The sequence below is a fragment of the Cydia pomonella genome, unplaced genomic scaffold (genome assembly GCF_033807575.1).
Source record: "Cydia pomonella isolate Wapato2018A unplaced genomic scaffold, ilCydPomo1 PGA_scaffold_167, whole genome shotgun sequence".
Lineage (NCBI taxonomy): Eukaryota > Metazoa > Arthropoda > Insecta > Lepidoptera > Tortricidae > Cydia > Cydia pomonella.
The window spans coordinates 364,874-385,580 of NW_026907809.1; the positions used below are offsets into that span (position 1 = coordinate 364,874).

Consider the following 20,707-nt stretch of genomic DNA (forward strand, 5'->3'; position numbering starts at 1 on the left):
TTTACTTATTTATTGATATGTTTCTTTTCCCCGCTTAGATTTAAATAGAAATAACGTGTCGTGTGCAGAAAACACAATCACACACAAAAAAAATTGCCGAATTTAACCAAAAGTCATTTAACATTTTGTGTTCCTCATGATCTCAGGAAGTGATTAAAATCTACCGGGTTATATGGGCCCGCGATGTATAGGTACACCCTTACTGAGTTAAATTAATACCATTAGTACTTGCTATATTATTATATAATTGGATCTAGATAGCTACATTAGCGGGAATCTATAAAAAAGTGCCAAATCAAAATATTTATTTTTTGGCTCGCATGTAACATAGCATGCATTTATTTATTAGATTTATTAGAGCACGGACAAAAAGAAATGATTCAAGTCGCCCGGCCTTCCTCTGCATGGATACAGACAGAAGTTGCAGTCGTATCTCAGACTATTAACGTATCCCTCCTGTCCTGTTGAAGACCGTAGTCCCAGAATGCACGACGATGACCACGCCAACTAATAACTTTTCTTAAGAGGAAAGAATAGCTTTGCGATCCTAACGAAATAACGGTAGGTACTTTCTCTACGAAATTCAATTTCGGGAGAAAACGGTTTCCACTCACTAAAACTGAACAAATCACAAATCACTTTGATTTTGATGTTGATCGCTTCATCATAATATATTGTAGGTTTATAGATATCGCTTATTAGTTTTTTTTTTGTTTTGCTAATTTTGAAAAAAAAAGGAAACCTATTAATCTAGTTTGTACATTGTGTCAATAATATACAAAAAAGCGGCCAAGTGCGAGTCGGACTCGCGCATGAAGGGTTCCATACCATTTGAGACGTATTAAAAAAAAATCTACTTGCTAGATCTTGTTCAACATTTTACCACTATGGACACACATTTTACCACTTTGGAAGTGTCTATCGCGCAAACTATTCAGTTTAGAAAAAAATGATATTAGGAACCTAAATATCATTTTTAAAAACCTATCCATAGATACCCCATACGTATGGGTTTGATGAAAAATTTTTTTTTTAAATTTTATGACGTATTAAAAAAACACTACTCACTAGATCTCGTTCAAACCAATTTTCGGTGGAAGTTTGCATGGTAATGTATATCATATATTTTTTTTAGTTTTTTCATTCTGTTATTTTAGAAGTTACGGGGGGGGGGGGGGAGGACACACATTTCTTCACTTTAGAAGTGTCTCTCGCGCAAACTATTCAGTTTAGAAAAAAATGATATTAGGAACCTAAATATCATTTTTGAAGACCTATCCATAGATACCCCACACGTATGGGTTTGATGAAAAAAATTTTTTTTTTAATTTTATGACGTATTAAAAAACTACTTACTAGATCTCGTTCAAACCAATTTTCGGTGGAAGTTTGCATGGTAACATCATATATTTTTTTTAGGTTTATCATTCTCTTATTTTAGAAGTTACGGGGAGGGGGGGGACACATTTTACCACTTTGGAAGTGTCTCTCGCGCAAACTATTCAGTTTAGAAAAAAAATACATTAGAAACCTCAATATCATTTTTGAAGACCTATCCATAGATACCCCACACGTATGGGTTTGATGAAAAAAGATTTTTTGAGTTTCAGTTCTAAGTATGGGGACCCCCAAAAATTTTTTGTTTTTTTTTTTCTATTTTTGTGTGAACTTCTTAATGCGGTTCATAGAATACATCCACTTAATACGGAACCCTAAAAAGAGAAAATGTTTTTCCACTTTTAAATATTTTCCATTCTCCATGATTTTTAGGGTTCCGTAGCCAAATGGCAAAAAACGGAACCCTTATAGATTCGTCATGTCCGTCAGTCTGTCCGATTCTGTCACAGCCACTTTTTTCCGAAACTATAAGAGCTATACTGTTCAAACTTGGTAAGTAGATGTATTCTATGAACCGCATTAAGATTTTTACACAAAAATAGAAAAAAAAACAGTAAATTTTGGGGGTTCCCCATACTTAGAACTGAAACTCATAAAATCTTAACTTTACTCGTAAAATGTTAGAGTTAAGAGTAGGTAGGTAGCAAAACGTGAATTAACGAATATCTTGCTTTTTAGATAAAAAAACTTACAAAAAATCGTTTGGGGTGGCTAGCGTGAAGACAGCCACCCCATTTTGTTTAAAAAAAAAGCATGTTAGAATCGGGTCCTTACGATTTCACCTACTAAACAAACATGAACCATGAACTAACGATGAACAAACGATATAGACATGCCATTTGCGGGCAAAGGATTTGGGGTCGTCAATTTCACGGGCATGCGTGTCTTTTTCATTCTGATCAAAAAGATCAGAAAGTAAGATCGCTGTATCATTTGATGGACAGCATGGTGATACTAAAAGCAATCTATTTGTGTCATCTATTGCCTGTTGTATGTACTTTATTCATTGATGTTTTCAATGCTAACACAGCGGCTTACGTGAGCGAATAACTCGCGACCGCGAAGCGGCGCTGCGCGGGTGAATTCAATTCTTTGATACCTTTGGAAAGTCCTACGTGGGTGATCTCGTTGTGAACGCGAATGCTGTTGGGCCGCCGCGCCGCGCCGCGTCGCATTGCCACGAGATCACCCACGTAGGATTGATGTCACCTGCGCCGCGCCGCGCCGCGGGCTCGCCGCGTCGTATTCGCGAGTTATTCGCTATCGCAGTAGTATGTTCACCGATTACTCCGACAACCGTGGTCCGATTTGAGCAATTGTTTTTTGTTTGAAAGAGTTACATCTAAGGTGGTTCCATAAATTTTTGGTTACTGATCTGATGATGGAATTCACGAGGAATTGAAGAAACTCCTCAATTATTAAAGGCAGATGTGGTGATACGACTGTATTCTTAAGGAACTCAAGCATTTTCTCTCGAAAACTACCAATTTGATTTAGTGCAAGTTAGCCTTACCACGAGTTTGACTCTATATATTAGCAGACCTGTTCGTAACTTACTTTCTATATATCTCGCTCGCACTAATAGGATGCCAGTACGAGCGAGATGCATAGAAAGTAAGTTACACTAGCGAATATGTCAGTATCAAACTCGTGGTAAGGCTAATACTTACTGATTATGAAGACCATGGGTGATATGTGAAACTTCCCTCTTATAATTGGGTGTATTATGATTTTTGTTGTAAGTAGTGTTGGAAATAAGATGTGAGGGGTAGGTGTGAGAGGTTTGTGAGGTAGACGGTGGTGGTGAAGGTAGACGGGGGTCTGAGGTTGGGGGTTGAGTCAGGGTTTGAGAGGTTAGGGGGTTGAGAGGGCGGTGAGTTGAGGGATCGGGGACTGAGGGGTTGGGAGTTGTGGAATCGGGGGGTAGGAGGTGAGTGGTCAGGGGTTGAAAGTTGAGGAATTGATGGGGGTCAGGATTAGGAGTTAACTGGTCTGGGGTAGAGGGGTCGGGGAACGGCGGTTGAAGGTTTGGTGGTTAAGGGTCAAGGGTTTCAATGATCAGGGGTTGAGTGATCGGAGGGTTGAGGGATTGGCTCAGTGGTGGGGCGGAGGATAGATTTAGAGTAGTGGCAGGAATGATTTCCCAGATGGAGTCAAGAAAAAACTTGATTATTTATCAAAGTCACGTGTCAATCATAAGCTCTTACTTAATGCTGCCTTAAAACTAAAAATGGTAAAGTAAACACTTTTTATAAAAAAGTAAACCGACTTCAAAAAGGATAAAATAAAATATTATCTAAATATTTATGTATATGCGTTACCAACTGATAGGTTTGAAGTCGGTGCCAAGCCACATATTAACAATACCGGTCAAAAATAATCACCTTTATGTCTATAAATCACATTACAATTATAGTAATAGGTATTATAATTGTGGAATAAGTTCTGTCTGTCTCTGTGTTACCTTTTCACGACTAAACATCTGAATCACTTTAGGTAAATTTTGGCTTAAAGGTAAAAAGTTTTAGCCCTGAAGACGGTCCTTGAATTGATTTATATTTTAAAGTGAAGTTCTCTAGATAAGGGACTGTAAATAATTCAGTCTCAATTCCACACTTTCATGCTATGGACAGTTCAAAAATTAGTAAAAAATGCTCTTTAAAAATTACGACGGCAAATAAACGGATTAGATTTATACTAATATACCGACAAACATGGCATGGACTGCGCTAAGAAGGTTCAACCGTGTGTTACCTACCTACTGAAACTATGTCCATTGCGGTCGTGTAAGGCAATGCAACGTATTGTACATGCTTATATAGCCGCACCGCCCGCACCCTTATCGAATCGCACCAATATCATGGTATGCTTCAAAATCTGGCTTGGCGCCGACTTCAAACATATCAGTTGGTAACGCATACGCTCAAAAAAGGATAATATTTGATTTTATCCTTTTTGAAGTCGATTTACTTTTTTTGTAAAAAGTTTTTTATAATTGTTGATGTGCATTTTTGTTCTAATTGAAGAGTAGGTATACGAACCAAGCCATACCAGTAATTGTTCTAAAATCAATCGACGTGTTATTTTTATATCTACATCTGTTGAATGATGTATCTGTAAAACACGCATAAGTCGGGCAAATATCATTAAGATTTAAAGTAGACAGTCGGGTCAATGTACAAAATTCTTCGTGCTTAATATTGGATCCGATCCGCATGTCACTCAACGTGCGAGCGGGATGTTGCTATAATACGCACATGCATATAGCGTAGTCTCGCTCAAATATCGGAGCGACGTGAATAGGTACCAGTGTGCTAACGCCTTAACATAATTTTTGGAACGTCCCAGTTTTGGCTGAATGAATGTCCGAGAGGACAAGGCGCAAAAAAAACCGAACGTCAAGCATCAGATTGAGACTGTCACTGTCAGTGTCATGATCATGACATGACCAATAAATAAAAATAAATTTGTTTCAGTTTCAATTCAATACTTTCAATCACATTGATGTTACTAACAGAACTAGTAGTTTTCTTGGTTTTATACATATACAACAGTATTTTTGCGTCATATTTAACTAATTTTTATTACAATTCCTTACTGAGAATACATAAATAAAGTGAAGGCTAGAAAACATGGATAATAATATAACCCATAGAAGAATTAGACGACGAGGTGAATTGCCTATGCAAGACCCAAGGGTTTCCTCCACGTCCAATGGGGTGAATGGGGATCGTCCTTCTGTCCTACGAGCAGGGATACCCAATACCTATGTCTACCACCAACCCGTTCCGAGTACCTAATCCTTTTTTGATTTCCATTCTGTTTCCTTTAAAAAAATAATTTACGTATGGACCTTGTAATTCAGGCCAATGTCAAATTTCACATCTTTTGCAGATTCCGTTCCTGGCACTCACACTCCTGGTACAAGTGATATATCTACATCTAAAGCTTTAATTTTAGTCTTGATAATTTTTACCTCTTCACTGTTGGCTTTGGGACTTCTATATAGACAATTTCCGGATTTGGAAGAGTGAGTTTACATTAGAATTACAACTGCATTGAAGTTACCAACTAAGAAACATAATTTCTTTAATTACAGTTTGAATATAATAATGTGCAATATTTTAAATCCTACCATTTTTTGTAAATTATTACAATTACAGCTGTATTTTTTTGTTTAAATTACAGGCAAGAGAGACAGCATCTAAAATTGCCATGGGACCTTGATGATGCCAAGCAACTTGGTTTGGTGTTGGATCGCTACAAGGACAAGTACTTCTATGAAGTTATGAGTGGGGTTTTTATAATTTACATATTGTATCCTTTAAACTATTTATATTCACCTTAGACATAATTGAATATTATTACCAAATCTAGTTGTCATTTTTATTATTTAGCTTGATTTAAACTTATTTTCCTTGTTTCACTTTTTTTAATTATAGAAGAATGTGTTATGAATATTTGTACTTACCTTTTGTTGTTGTACATGCCTTAGTGGTTTGCCTAACTTTACCATACTTGTCTCATATCAGTGATGATCGTTATCAATGTGTAGTTTTCATAGCAAAGTATGCTTGGCAAAAAAATATACACAAGTATTTTTAATATCATCATAATACACATTTATCCAAATTTTGCTAAATAAAAAACTAAAGTTTATCCAATCAATTTTGGTGTTACTTGTTGATTAGAAAAAAAAAGTAATTAAATTACCTCTCCACTCTGACAGAAGTTATGGGAAGGTAATTTAGGTATTTCAAATGTTGCACACAATTACATCTTTTGACATGATATGAATGCATGACAATGACATGTCATACATAGGTATTTTTTTTTTATATAAAAGTTCGAAGACAGTTTACTAATGTGAATAATTATATCCTGTAGTAAATGTGTTATTATAATGAATAAACTATATTGATTATTTATATGTATAGATTTTTCTGCCATCTATATGCTTTGCTATGAAAACTGCGTGTTGATAACAACCACTACATATCAGATTTCCATTTTTATTAGTGATTGGCATTGACATATTGGGCCCATCCTTAGAGATGTATTTATGCCAATGGTGATTGGCAATTTGGTTGCGACTTGGGGTGAATGTCATCATCTCATGACTGCTTATTGATATCCTGGCCTATTATATAATCAATCAATAGAATCCTTAATAACAGATTACAGCTTGCAAACTTTTGCAATACCTGGGTCCATATTCCTCAGTATTCTGTCTGGGTTCTTGTTCCCGTTTTACCTAGCTCTAGTCATGGTGTGTTGCTGCTCTGCAATCGGAGCCAGCCTCTGCTTCTTCCTGTCCAATCTCCTTGGGAAAAAACTGGTGAAGAAGTTCTTTCCAGAGAGAGCTGCGCAATGGTCAAAAGCTGTTGAAAAGCACAAAAACAATCTGCTGAACTACATAATATTTTTGAGAGTGACACCCTTCTTACCCAACTGGTTCATTAACATGACAGCACCCGTTATAGGTGTGCCTCTAGTGCCATTTGCTGTAGGAACTTTTATTGGTGAGTTTAATTCTATACAAGCACAAGAAATGCCAAAGATTTTTTCACAAAACATTGTGAGCTATGTCATGTGTCAAGAAAAATGTGTATCTCAAACCTGTATCTTTTGGATCATTATTCAATTTTTAATGGGACAATCTAATAATACGAAGTTGTTAGATGATTGAGTCCTACGTAAAGAGCATAAATAATTCGAAATAATGAGGTTTTTTAAAAATCCCGGTTCCAAGCCCTGGCATACGGAGTATGGGCAAAGAGAATATTTACTGCCATCTTTCGACACATGATTAAAACTTTTAGAAAGCCTTACTTACTTTACTTTTAAAACTTTTAGACTTTGATCTCTATTTCTTCACTGGTATGTGTTAAATTTGTTTAATATCAAAAAATGGCGCCTCTATTTCAAATTTAACACATATCAGTGAAGAATAAGGATCAAAGTCAAATGGCATTCTAAAATAATTAATCATGTGTCGAAAGATGGCAGTAAATTTACTGTAGCTACAAAATTTTCTTTGACAATCCACCTCTTTTTCAATTACTTATTTTTTTTGTTTGGGGGATATATTGATATAAAATAGTAGGAAAGAAACTAACTTAAAAGTCTGTCTGTCTGCTAACTTTCACAGCTAAACTACTGAATCCATTTTGATGAAACATATGTATAAAGCTTAAGCCCTGGGGATGAAGATTGGCTACTGTTATGAGTATTATGTCACAGCTTGGCCTATGTAAGATTTGGCTCAGTCCTTCAACTAAGCTGCACAATTAAGTTTCTATATTAATATATCAGGAATAAATCAGGCCCCATACAGACAGTGCCATTATTAAGTATCTTTTTGTTCTTTCAGGTGTTGCCCCTCCGTCTTTCGTAGCAATTCAAGCTGGGCAGACTCTCCATACCCTTACATCCACAAGTGATGCCTGGTCTTGGACCTCCATCACTGTCCTCAGTGTATTTGCTCTAGTCTCACTTATACCAGTTCTACTCAAGAATCGTCTAAGAGAAAAGTTTGAATAAACTTTATGGAATTGTGCTTATAAGATAAACAGGATGATTTGTTGTTTGTGTGATTTCAGTGGAACTTAGTGACATACCATTAGTAATTATTTTTAATAGTACAGTTTAGCAATTGTTTTTTGCACTTTCCTGGTTGAATGTTACTTTCTAAAAGTTAATATTTTTAAATAATTTATTTAGGATGGCTGGTTTAATTTATAAATGTTAATAAATTGACTTTCTTATTTGATTCATTTATTTAACAGTACGATCCCACATGGGCTATCAGAGTGCTGTTTGATGTTGACGGCTGCACCACTGGTCGCCAATACCACCAATTGTACCACACTGTAATAAAAAAAACTTTTGTAACATAAGTATTAACCCTTTTCCAGGCGTAGTACGATTTATCGACCATATACGCGCCATTAGAATTTCAACTTTAGCATTCCGATTTAAGGTTCAAATTAGATTACACTTTCAGGAAATGTTACTTGTCTTCAAATATATTTGGATTTTTTGGGAAAACCTTGTAGATTGGTGCGGCCTGGAAAAGGGTTAAAAATAAATAAATATATTAAAATTAAAGTAGCAATTGTATTTTGTCTGTACTAAAAATAATGTACAGATATTGCATATTTCAGAGTGAATTTAAATAATAAATAGGTAGGGAGTTCCCATATTGATAAACTCGCTTTCGTCTTTCCCATACAGGCAGGTACTAATGATCAAGCTGGGAGCTTTCTATATAATCAACTCTTGCAAGTTAAATTTGATCCACTTCCCGGTTTCCGAATGAGCTGAAATTTTGCATGCATATGTAAGTCGGGTGACAATGCAATATTATGGTACCATAGAGATGATCGGATGATGGAGACAGGACGTGGCCATAGGAACTCTGTGATAAAACAATGCAACCTAATTGTGTTTTGGGTTTTTAGAATTAGCTTGATGAGTATTAGTCGCCTGTATAAAAAAATACAGTCAGTGATAAAAGCTTGTAACAAAAATGAAATTTTTGCCAAAAACTTATTTTAAATGTTAATCTCAAATTTAAAGGTAAGCAGAAGGCAATTACTCCTTTGAGCTTTTGTAAAATTAGCATCATATAGATAGTGACAGCCTAAGTGGCCAAATATACATACACAACACACACATACATAATGCAACTTTGTTTCCACAGGAATATGGATGTGTTGTGACTTGTGACATATTTGGCTACTTTTTCTGTCACCAATATTTTATGACAGTCAAACTATACTTTGATTTTCATTATTTCTGTGGTTTGCTATTACTATTTTTTTTTATATTTCAGGAGGGAAATGGGTTTAAAATGTGTCATTACTCTTACACAAATATGTTTCTTTCAACTCTACTCTCAGTGATCGGCACTGATGTTTGCACTCCTCTGCTGGTTTCAAACTGACTGTCCTGCTGCCACTTAGCACTAAGAGGAATGAGAAACTGCACTCTGTGTCAGGCACTGTGAACTGTCCTTGACTATTGTCTATGATCAGAAATCTCTCAGTGCTTTGTCCAAACTTAGGGACTACTTTGGGCCTAGGAATAATTTGACGGAGTAATCTAGCAATACTCATTGTATTCAGTTTCCTGAAACATCAATATTAACAAAGCATTACACAAAGTTTGAAAGTAATTCACCAAAAATACAATAGACACACTTCACAATTAATAACTTACCAAACAAAGAGATTTTTATCCCCCAGTACTTGTGGTTCATGAAATACCTCATTCAGTTTTGAATATTTATTATTGACTAATATTTTTGGTGCTTCCTTGTTAAATACTTCCTCATTCCTATTGTATAACTCTATGAGTTCCTCTAATCTTACAAGTTGCTGGTCAGTCTAAAATACAGGTACAATTTCAATCCATGTTTGATAAGGGTACTAATAATTAGTAAGGCCTGTGTATATACCTCATAAATAAATGGAGCAGTATGCTGTTGATTGGTGACTAATTTAGGATCATATATTTCTCTGATATTTGAAACACTGCTGCACGGCCAGCAGTCCATATCCACAACCATGAAGAATGGGTTTTGTATCAAACATGTCTCATGGTATAAATCTACAAAAAGTAAATATTTTACATTTGTTACATGTAAATAAGGATAGGTTTCTAATATGTATAAGCTTTACCAGTAAGTCCAGGGAATAAGGATATGAATGGAATCGATATCCGCCTCAAAAGCCTCAAGCCAGGGTAGATATATTCTTGCAGATTACAAACAACTGAGCTGTAAATATACTTAAAATTGAAGACTACACAAATTGTTAAAAACAAGCCAATGAGTACTATTCGACACTTTGTCCTGTGACGTCGAGGCGTAACCGAAGTTCTAGGACTTCGGTTTTCTAGAGAGTCGAGAGATTCAAAATATAATCGCCGGAACTCATCTTCGCTCATGCCAGCGTCCATACACTGCTTTTTAAGTCTTATAACTGAGCTAGAATACTCTTGTAATTCATGATTGACCATAATTTATTTGATCGTATAAATACTGTTTACTGCGAATATGTAAACGTAGTGTTTAGTCACGTAATCCACTTTTACTTTATATTATAAGTATTATAACAGCGGTAGGGTAAGGTAATCTCAATCAAAACATTAAATGTTATGTCAGCGTGACAGATGACTTTTTTTTTTAAATTTATTACGAGCATTGTCAACTAGGCCATCAGGCTCGAACATAAAATATATAAAAGTACTCTGTGCATAAAATACAAAAGTAAGTACATTGCTTACGGTCTGTGCTTATAACTAATACTTAACTCAGGGGTTCCCAATCTTTTTCAACCTGCGGCGCAGTTACAAGTTTAGTATTTTGCAACGGCGCCCTGCCCTAGCTAAGTTGTTAGGTTAGGTTACTTAGGATATATAGGAAAAAAATAAAACATCCACAATATGGTAGACTGGTAGAGAATGCCTCGTGGCATTAAGTCCGCCTTTTGTACTATAAGATTGTTTTCTTTTGTGCAATAAAGATTAAATAAATAAATAAATATGAATAAAAGTTTATTTATTATAAAATAATTGAAACAGAATACACCAAAATAAGTTTTTCTTCTTAAAAACAATAATAAAATACGTTATTTTACTCAGTCAAATCAATGTGACGGGTGAGCTTGGTGATCTCCGCACAGTTTTTCAAAGCGGGGAATAAGACTTGACACTGCTACTCTCATTTCTTGCTCCACATTGATTCTTGAGCGATATTTATTTTTTATTACAGCTACAGCTGAAAATCCAGCTTCACATAAATATGATGTTGCAAACGGAATGAAAACTCTCAAAGCTTTTGAAGTTAAATTTGGATATTCATTTTGAATCGATAACCAAAATTCCACCAAATCGGAACTAGTGAATCTAGTTTTAAGGCTGTTGTCGCAAGAGAGTTCAATGAGACTCTTCATCTTGTGATGTGAATCCTGGTGGAGCTTGAGCATGGAAAGGACCTTGGATCCACGAAAATTTTTCGTACATCATCATCTGCAAAGTACTTCGAAAACCATTCGGTGAGCTTCGCTAGGTGTTCCGTGAAAATGGCCATCAGGTCTTGTGAGACAACCAGTTTTTTAGATGCCGCATATTTATATAATTGCGGGAAGCAATCTTGACCGCTGTCTTCATTCATTTTTTGTATCCAAAACTGCAGTTTCTTTCTAAACGCCGCAATCCTCTCCGATAGTTTTAGAATGTGCGTGTTGTTGCCTTGCAGAGACAGATTTAAATTATTTAGTTTCTCAAATATATCGCACAAATATGCTAATTTTAGCAATAATTCTGGCTCGGTAAAATATTTGGCATTTTCATGACGTTCTTGTTGTAAAAAAGTGCCAATTTCTTCGTGTAATTCAAATACACGAAATAAGACATTTCCACGTGAAAGCCACCGTGAATTGCAGTAATACAGCAGTGCCGTATGTTCAGCCCCCATATCAATGCATAGTTTTTTTTAAAAGTCTGGCCTTTAGAGGCCTAGTTTTTATGTAGTTTACTGCACCAATTATACATTCCAGTACTTGATTCAGTTCAGAGCTCATTGATTTTGATGCAAGAGCTTCCCTATGGATAATGCAATGGGTCCACATAGCATTCGGTGCTTTATTACGAATAAGCGCTTGTAATCCCCCATACCTGCCAGACATGGATCGAGCACCATCAGTACATACACCGATACACGTTTTCCAATCCAAACCATTTTCTGCAATAAACTTGTCAACAATTTCAAACAAGTCTTGGGCCTTCGCACTTTCGGTAATACTTTTGCAGAATAGAAGGTCTTCGACAATAATATTGTCAGTCAGAAAGCGTACATAGCAAATAAGTTGTGCATCATTATTACTGTCAGTAGCCTCATCAAGTTGCAAACCAAAATCTTTGCTTTTATTTTTTTCTATTAATTGGTAATTGAGATCCTCAGCTATGTCATGGATTTTTCGACTGACCATATTATTAGATAAGGGTACCTTGGAGATTAATTTTCCAGCCGTTTCTCCCACCATAATATATTATTTACCGATGCGAGCGCTCAAATAGGTACCCGCGAATATTTGTGGTTTCGGATAATGATAGAACTCACGGCGCCCCTCTTTACTTTCTACGGCGCACCAGGGCGCCGCGGCGCACACTTTGGGAACCCCTGACTTAACTAATACACATAAAAATGAGACACGAATCTAATAGTTACATCAGATGATTAAACATTTTTACAAAAAATATTTACAAACTGTCTATAGCCGCAACCGCCCGGGGCCTCGCGCTTGAGGGGGCTTCGCCCTTGCGGGGGCCCTCGTGCAACAGGTTGAGTAGTTTTTTTCCGCAATCCGTCCGGCTGCAGGATGGATGTAATAAGCCCTCAATAACCGCTTTAAGCTTTGCGCTTTTATTAACATTCACTGGCTTTGTCGAATATGTATGCATGGGTCTGATGGCAAGTAAATAAATACCTACCTGCGCTAGTTCTTGCGATTCGGTTACCAAAACCGGACTCGAGCTCCTCTCAGGATGAAACCGTGAAAGCGCTAAGATAAGAAAGCCTCAGAAAGCCATTAGTTATTAGTTTTTTTTTATACTACGTCGGTGGCAAACAAGCATACGGCGCGCCTGATGGTAACGCCTGCAACTCCAGAGGAGTTACATGCGTGTTGCCGACCCTAACACTCCGCATCCTCGTTGAGCTCTGGCAACCTTACTCACCGGCAGGAACACAACACTATGAGTAGGGTCTAGTGTTATTTGGCTGCGGTTTTCTGTGAGGTGGAGGTACTTCCCCAATTTATATTCATGAACCAAATAGGAATATGAAGTAATTTAGGAGACGTCTTTCAAGAAATTCAAGATACTGCACCATTGAAGAGGGTTTTAGGGCATAAAGCTCAGTATCTGTAGCGCGGTTTTGAGGAGATTGCGTTCTCTACAACATTAGGAAGTTTACCAACATCAGCGATAACGAAATCTTTATCTTATTGTGTGCCTTTTATGGGTCTGATTTTGTAGACAACACTTCGGATCTACGGATTAACGTTCCAAAACACGCAAGCGCCCAGTGTTTAACTCCAGAGATAAGTGACCCCCTTACAAACAAATTTCTATGCAGGGGAGGCACTTAACTCTGCAGTTTACTGTACATAGTGACTTAAAACGGCCATCCACTCTATGAGCTTAGTGGTTTATTGGATATTGCATAGGTATTACTGACATCTTGGTACTTTTGGTCTTGTTGCTAACCCTTCCTTAGTTCATAGGTATATGTATATATGTATATGGTACCTACCTATACTGTACCTAGGTACTTAAGTATCACATAATACAAAGAAGATAAAATTAACCTGATTATAGTAATTATAAATACTGCAGGCTATGCATGCTTAAAAACAGATAATGTCCCTTTATTAACGTCACATGTAATAATATATTTCAGTTTTTTTTTATAAAACAACAACTAGGTAGCCCATAACAAAAACAAACGAACACGCAAATCGGAGTAACATCGAGTTCCAGTTTCAAGATAAGATAACTTAAGAAACTACGTACTTGTTCGGCATTCCGATAACAGGGCTAGTGTCCTGTCAATACGTCAACATGCTCTCTGCAACATACATTTATTAAATTCCTAATACATAATAGTGATTGTGATACCAATATGACGTCAAAGAGTCTTATGAAGATGCAAGAGGAATAGCTAGATGGAAATTGAAGCAAGATCTCAAGACTCAGTTTGGCGTTGGTCACTTCTGTTTTCCGTTGTGCTGTTAAACGTATGTATTTGCAAACTTTACTACGGAACTCACAAGTTAAAGTCATAACAGAGAAGTTGGCGTAAAATAGTACAATGCGTTCAAGGCCGATTTTCTAACTGTGCGAGAAAATATGGCAAGCTACATAGCTTACAATTTCACCAAAAGGGTAGGGGTTTGTACGCAAGCGATATGATATTGAGTCCGTGATGAATGTGATGATAGTGGTGAAACGGTATCTAGATATAAGTAGGTATGCTACGATGTAGCTCATTTTAGTTGTGTTTAGGTAACTTTAAAGCGTCAGTCGGTGTTTTCACAGAATAATTTAATAGGTACTTATACAAAATTGTGGTAAATGTAAGCTTAAAATTAAAATAATTAGAAATTTTGTTTACTTATATACATAGGTTTTTTGTTAATAACGGACTTCATACGCCAGAGGGCCTACCGCCACATTGCATCTCAGGGGCAGATAAAGAAATTTAGAAAGAAATTTCCGAATTTTGTTTTTCGCGGTAGGGCCTCAGATTACCACCAATACCAATTACTCCGTTCCGTGCGCAAGTAATTTCGTAATTTGCCACAATTCTCTTTACTAATTTAAAGACTAGAATAGAGAGCCTACTGCGAAAATCGAAATTCGTTATCTGCCTCTCTATCACACTTGGGCTTTGTTCTCAAGGCGCTGTTCGTACAGAAATTATTATACAGTTCTTGCGATAAGTCGTTTGATAATAGGTATTGCGCAAAAACTTGTGTGACTATGACTAGGTAAAGGTACACTCATAATGCAAAACGTTTGGAGTCAAGCTATGGTTATATCACAATGACCGTGACGCCACTCTATCTAGCGTCATGGCGTGATAAACTACTGTAGTTCATATCTATTACAGAGGAAATGACCCTAACTGGTATTATTTTTAAGTCTTATTACGTCAAATCCCTTCTGATTTCGTGAGATGACATAATTATCTATGCATATCTCAGAAACTAACTACAATGTATTATATTATATTGACATAGTAGACATTATAAATTTAATATATCTTTTCCAAGTAACTAGATGTATTTAGGTGTTTATTTATAAAGGTTACCTATCAAAAAAGGTTTTTTTTTATACTACGTCGGTGGCAAACAAGCATACGGCCCGCCTGATGGTAAGCAGTTTCCGTAGCCTATGTACGCCTGCAACTCTAGAGGAGCTACATGCGCGTTGCCGACCCTAAACCCCCCTCCCCCTCGTTGAGCTCTGGCAACCTTACTCACCGGCAGGAACACAACACTATGAGTAGGCCCTAGTGTTATTGAGTTTTTATTGAGTAGGTACCCTTCCTAACATATCTATCAGGGGTCAGGGGCTGGATGTGCACAGAACTCGATCCTATAGTACCTATCATTATTTATTACGTATTTAGAAACGAACGCCAACAGCGTTTACAGTTACACTATGAGTATTTACCTGTTACAGTGTTACAAGCAAAATCATTTTAGATTTAAATGAGCAAGTTAAAGGATTTAAGGCAAATAATAATAAATAATCTTTACCCCGAATACCTTTTTTCAGCACGATATTCATATAACGAAATAGTTATAAAAATGATAACTGTCTTCCTTGTAATCGACATACCTACAGGCATAATTGGTTTGGAGGAAAATGTCATTATAAAATTTTGAGATTATGTAGATAGAATTGTATCACAGTAAAAATACTTCATTGCAAACGTCACAACCGATTCCTAAGCTTCTTTCTTTACATTAGATTGCCTCTGATAGCTCGCCGCATTGATTGATCGATAATTATCCTCAACGTTTCCGCTGAACAGTCGGTGTGATATCGTTGATATCCTATCGTCAGAGGCAGTCTCCATATAATACCGCGTGGGCGCATGCCACTTTGCTGTTATAGAGGATGCTATAATTAATTCGTTTTGTGCGTGAGATAACCGTCACCTAGCTTCAAAACGTAAAATTGAACTTAATCGTTGGCCGTTAAAATACTAAAATTATACTGCTATTGAATGCAGGGTAATGATATAGGGCTCCATTCTACTCGCCAATTTTATAAGAATAGGGTTATGAAAGTCATAAACTATAAGTCATAATTTAACTAATTGAGAGGTAAAAAAAACTGAATAGCAGTAGAGAAATATAGTCTAGTTTCTCTATGAATTTTTCAATGCATTTGCCCTTTATTAAAACGTGTAGTGGAGTCTTAAATTGTGTCCCTTATTAACAAACACAGATATCCAAATGACTGATAAGGACAAACGATTATCAAGGTCTTGTTAGAGTTTGCAAGAGAAATCACTAAATATCAGACAATTGCATACTTGGTTCCTGAGACCTGTAAAATTTTTAAACCTGTAAAAACCTAACCCCCTTATTCATAAACGTCTACTAAAGTTGACAAGTCGCTAATAATAGTTTGTCCCTTTCCATCATACTAATACGTCGGAAAGGGACAAACGATTGTTAGCGGCTTGTCAACTTTAGTAGACGTTTATGAATAAAGGGAGTTAGTAGGTAATGTAATGTATATGTAACGATATGTATTGTATCCAGGTGTGCTTGCCGAACTTGGTGCTGTCGTACGGAGTGGTGCTGCTGCACGCGGTGCAGTTGGGCGTCCCGACGTGGCTCGGGCTCTGTACCCCTGTAACACATATCCTCACATACGGCTTAACACGTAAATTATTATATAGTCTACAAAAACCATTTGTTCGCAACAGTATAATAGAACAAACTATAGGTACTCATCATTTTTTTGCAAAAGCTGACAATGGCGAATAATTGACAGGCCGATATCGTCCGGCGAACTGGTAATCAGTGGGCTCCTTAAGAAAGATAAAGTATGATTCTTTGAAACTATAGGTATATAATATACGTAGTTTCATTTATTTTATTTTTTTCAGGGGAGGTTGGATGAGATTGGATTGACTAGGTTATGTGATTGTTTACTGTCTGCATTTTAACACAGTATTCAGGCGCCTGTTTCACCAGGTTGACAATTGTCACCTGACAGTGACAATTTGCCGTACATCGCTGGTCCAAGTAGTAAATATTGACGCTAGGTACCGTCGTTACTTATCGATCCAGAAATGGGCAGGATTTGTCAGTTTCAGGTGTCATTCAGCGTGGTGAAATAGGCTCTAGAATGTAATTAAAGCTGTCCAAATGATCTATAAAGTTTCACGCACTTTTCCCCTACCTGAAATATCTTATTTAAATTAAATTCAGACAGAACCCAGAACTCTATAAATCGCACACCTTTAATTAATAACATGTACAATACCCTGGCTGGCTTAACCAATTCTCAACTTCACCGACACAGGTGTCAGCTGACTTTGGGCACCCGGATCGAGTTAATGCGCTGGAAAGCCAGCTACAGCTAATACTAGCTTTTTAGCTTGTGCAAAAGAATACTAGCTGATATGACTATAATTTCCAGAATGCTGGTTCCGCGAAGCAGCAGATTCGTGGGGCGGGCCGATAGGGTACCGCGCGATGGCGACGGCGGGACTTTTGCTGAACGTGGCCGGCCTGGTGGCATGTGGATTTGTGCCGATGTATGTCGTGCCCTTCGTTTACGGCGTTGGAGGAGGTAAAAAGCAAATATGAGGGATTTATTGTCTGTAACCTAGACTAGACCAATCGAAGATGCTCCCTCCCTTTTCACCTTGCAAAAAAAACTTATCCGCATACTCGTAAATATAAAACAAACTGATAGTTGTAAACCACATTTTATAGAACACAAAATACTTACCGTACCTGGCCTCTATATCCTAGAAATATGCAAATTTGTCCATAAACACTTAGAATTATATACCAAACGTGAAGACGTACAGCAAACTTATACATTAAGAAACAAATCAAAGTTAACACAACCACCCTCCCGATTAAAACTTCATTCGTCTGGCCCTTTATCAATGTCCATAAAGATATATAATAAACTACCACAAAATATAAAGGAAGAAAAAAAAGAACACCTATTTGTACGAAAATTAAAAGAAACCCTAATAAACAAAAGCTATTACACTGTCGACGAATATTTAAATGATAAGTTTTAAGATGTAATAAGATTACAATAACGATTATATTTGTATTAGGAATAAGTTAGTTTAAGTAATATTGCTACGCCCTTGCAGGGCTCATGTTTGAAACAACTCATTTGTTATTTAATACCTATTTGTACAACATGAATGCAAATAAAGGACTTACTTACTTACTTACTTACATAAAGGTATATTTTATTAAATTGATCTTTGTTTCAGGCCTCGGCTCATCACTGATATCAGCACAAATAGATGCCATTGTCTTTGAAACCTACGACTCGCATCTTGGAATCGTTCGTGGATTGTGTCTCGTAGGGCAAGCAGTCGGGCAGTCGCTCTTTCCTCATATAATAACCGCCTTGATAGATAATTATGGATACTCGTACGCACACATAGTTCTCGGCGGAATAATGCTCCAAACTCTGCCAGCTGTTATGCTACTCAAAGTAAATCCTACTGCTGCAAGGCCTGTCTCATTCTCTAGGTACAGTGATCTCTCCAAAACGTATGCAATCTACAGCAATGAAGTCGAAAATGAATGTTACTCAAATGAAATGCAATTGCACGACATGGGCAGAAAGTGTTGGAAGAGTCCGTCTGATGACAACTTGCATCGGGAGGAGGTGTTGAGGATTGATGCCGGCGAGTCGTACACTACGACCACCATAACACCGCCTAATAGTCCAGAAGACACGAGAAGGAATGCCTTTGGGATCAACATCCTGCCCGACATTCTAGAAGAAACCGAAGAGAGCGAAGAAGACGAAGATGATCATAGTAATATTAAAGAAACTGATATAAATAAGAATAATAAGAGATATAGTGCAGCCATTAAGAGTCTGAGTACAATAAGTGATAATTTAGACGATTACATAACGAGACAAGGCAGAAGAGATTCTGAAAGTGACCGGGAATGTGAGAAAAACAGAGAATATACGGAATTAGAAGTGACGTACGACAATGTTTCACCTATTACGGATATACAAAGGGAAAAAATAATGAAATCGTTCAGTTTCCGTTGCGAATCTGCGTACGCTAGAATACGAAGAAGGTTTTGGATGCCCTCGTATAGAATGTACAGACTACGCAGGAAACTGCAATTCACTTTGTACAGTATCAATGACACTTTAATAAAACCTTTGACGAGGTCACTATCCTCGTGGAGATTTTATCCTGCCCTACTTCTAAGCTTTTCTCATTTAAGTTTGTTAGCGATATCGCTGGTGCTTCTGCCAATGGTCGCCTCCCATGTTCGTCCTAAGATCACTATGACAGAGTCAAATTTTTTGATGTCTCTCCATGGGTTTACTTGGCTTTGTTTCCTGCTCTGTATGCCATGGCTCACCGAAACGCCCAAAAGGAATTTCAAATACGTCGCAGTGCTCGGGCTTATTATATCTACTCTCGCATGTTTTGGTACGTATGTTACTTTTCTTTACTTTAGGTATTTCGAATTTATAAGTAATATTGGTAAGTAGGTAATTTTGTTGTTAATAGTTTCCTCTTTTTCTCTCAGTTTTGGCGGCTTCAAGCACCCACGACATGTTTTCGGTCGGCTGCGTGGTGGCCGGGCTTGGTTTTGGTGCCATAAGCTCATGTTGGGAGGGCGCCGTACAAGACTTCGTCGGAGTCCGAAAATGGCCAAAACTACGAAGTACTTTAGAAACACTATCCGCCGTGCTAATAGTTACATTATTTGTGTTTGTATGTTTATTCACAGACATGGAAAGTAATTTACAACTGTACTTATTCATTTTAGGGATCACACTTTCCGTGGTGACATTGATTTGGACAATCATAGCCGCTGTGTCAATTTATAATACTACGATTAAAATGTGCTTATTCAACAGGTTTAGATAGGCGTAAATTTAATAAGAAGTTCTTCCTTGCAATTAACCCCTACTCATACCTACTGAATTCTCGTACAAGTGTACTCGCATATAAAAATACTGAAGCATTGCGTGTGATATTTTTAGCAATAAATGTATTGTATAGTCATTCTTATATTAAATTATTTTCATTGAAAACCTTTGTTCTTATTCGTAAGAATTTGATCCAATTTCAGTCTTTTTACAAGCTTTTATTTAACTTGCCCTGTGGGTCAACTCTTGGAAGCTAAATTTCGACCCACTTCCCGGTTTCCGATTGAGCTGAAATTTGTGTACATATGTAGGTAAATCGGGTAATATGGTACATAGAGCTGATTTAATGATGGAGACAGGAGGTGGCCATGGGAACTAAAACAACGCAACCTAATTATGTTTGGGATTTTTAGAATTGTCTCAATGAGTATTAGTTGTCAGTGGCAAGAAAAGTACAGTCAGCGATAAAAGCCAATTTGCCAAAAATTGGGCCGATTTTTATTTAGTTGTCGAATTTTTCTTTTCGTTACATTTGGATAATAATATGTAGTAGGAATTAAGATGATTATGATTTATGTACAGGGTGGCCAAATAAGAAGTATACATT

General features: G+C 36.9%; 3 protein-coding genes across 4 annotated transcripts; 2 read left to right on the plus strand and 1 right to left on the minus strand.

Moving 5' to 3' along the window:
* Window positions 1–4,862: 4,862 nt before the first annotated feature.
* LOC133533466 (transmembrane protein 41 homolog) lies at window positions 4,863–8,170 on the plus strand. Its single transcript, XM_061872455.1, has 5 exons — window positions 4,863–5,070; window positions 5,293–5,428; window positions 5,587–5,715; window positions 6,583–6,920; window positions 7,772–8,170. Exons 1-5 carry the CDS (start codon window positions 5,031–5,033, stop codon window positions 7,939–7,941), a joined length of 813 nt encoding a protein of 270 aa, XP_061728439.1. The 5' UTR covers window positions 4,863–5,030; the 3' UTR covers window positions 7,942–8,170.
* On the minus strand, window positions 8,159–10,515 carry LOC133533465 (uncharacterized). The gene is made up of 5 exons (XM_061872454.1): window positions 10,083–10,515; window positions 9,860–10,011; window positions 9,622–9,788; window positions 9,272–9,531; window positions 8,159–8,268 (listed from the first exon to the last, which is right to left on the minus strand). Exons 1-5 carry the CDS (start codon window positions 10,420–10,422, stop codon window positions 8,180–8,182), a joined length of 1,008 nt encoding a protein of 335 aa, XP_061728438.1. The 5' UTR covers window positions 10,423–10,515; the 3' UTR covers window positions 8,159–8,179.
* Window positions 10,516–12,927: 2,412 nt separating this feature from the next.
* Window positions 12,928–20,265, plus strand: LOC133533468 (uncharacterized). 2 transcript variants are annotated; one of them, XM_061872458.1, is made up of 5 exons: window positions 12,928–14,204; window positions 16,749–16,872; window positions 17,635–17,787; window positions 18,458–19,654; window positions 19,755–20,265. In XM_061872458.1, the coding sequence occupies exons 1-5, from the start codon at window positions 14,133–14,135 to the stop codon at window positions 20,096–20,098; spliced, it is 1,890 nt and encodes a 629-aa protein (XP_061728442.1). In that variant the 5' UTR covers window positions 12,928–14,132; the 3' UTR covers window positions 20,099–20,265. The 2 variants fall into 2 exon arrangements, with proteins under 2 accessions (XP_061728442.1, XP_061728443.1); XM_061872459.1 differs by lacking the exon at window positions 12,928–14,204 and having other exon boundaries at window positions 16,749–16,841.
* Window positions 20,266–20,707: the final 442 nt, after the last annotated feature.

Bases quoted from the DNA above. Each gene is read 5' to 3' on its own strand.
- LOC133533466 (XM_061872455.1), top strand. From the start codon at position 5,031: ATGGATAATAATATAACCCATAGAAGAATTAGACGACGAG. The intron at 5,071-5,292 runs GTGAATTGCCTA...CATCTTTTGCAG, and splicing joins TAGAAGAATTAGACGACGAG to ATTCCGTTCCTGGCACTCAC. The intron at 5,429-5,586 runs GTGAGTTTACAT...TTTAAATTACAG, and splicing joins CAATTTCCGGATTTGGAAGA to GCAAGAGAGACAGCATCTAA.
- LOC133533468 (XM_061872458.1), top strand. From the start codon at position 14,133: ATGGAAATTGAAGCAAGATCTCAAGACTCAGTTTGGCGTTGGTCACTT. The intron at 17,788-18,457 runs GTAAAAAGCAAA...TCTTTGTTTCAG, and splicing joins CGTTTACGGCGTTGGAGGAG to GCCTCGGCTCATCACTGATA. The intron at 19,655-19,754 runs GTACGTATGTTA...TTTTTCTCTCAG, and splicing joins ATCTACTCTCGCATGTTTTG to TTTTGGCGGCTTCAAGCACC.
- LOC133533465 (XM_061872454.1), bottom strand. From the start codon at position 10,422: ATGGTCAATCATGAATTACAAGAGTATTCTAGCTCAGTTATAAGACTT. The intron at 10,012-10,082 runs GTAAAGCTTATA...TACTTTTTGTAG, and splicing joins CTTATTCCCTGGACTTACTG to ATTTATACCATGAGACATGT. The intron at 8,269-9,271 runs GTAAGAGTAATG...TTTTTATTACAG, and splicing joins GTTGAAAGAAACATATTTGT to TGTGGTACAATTGGTGGTAT.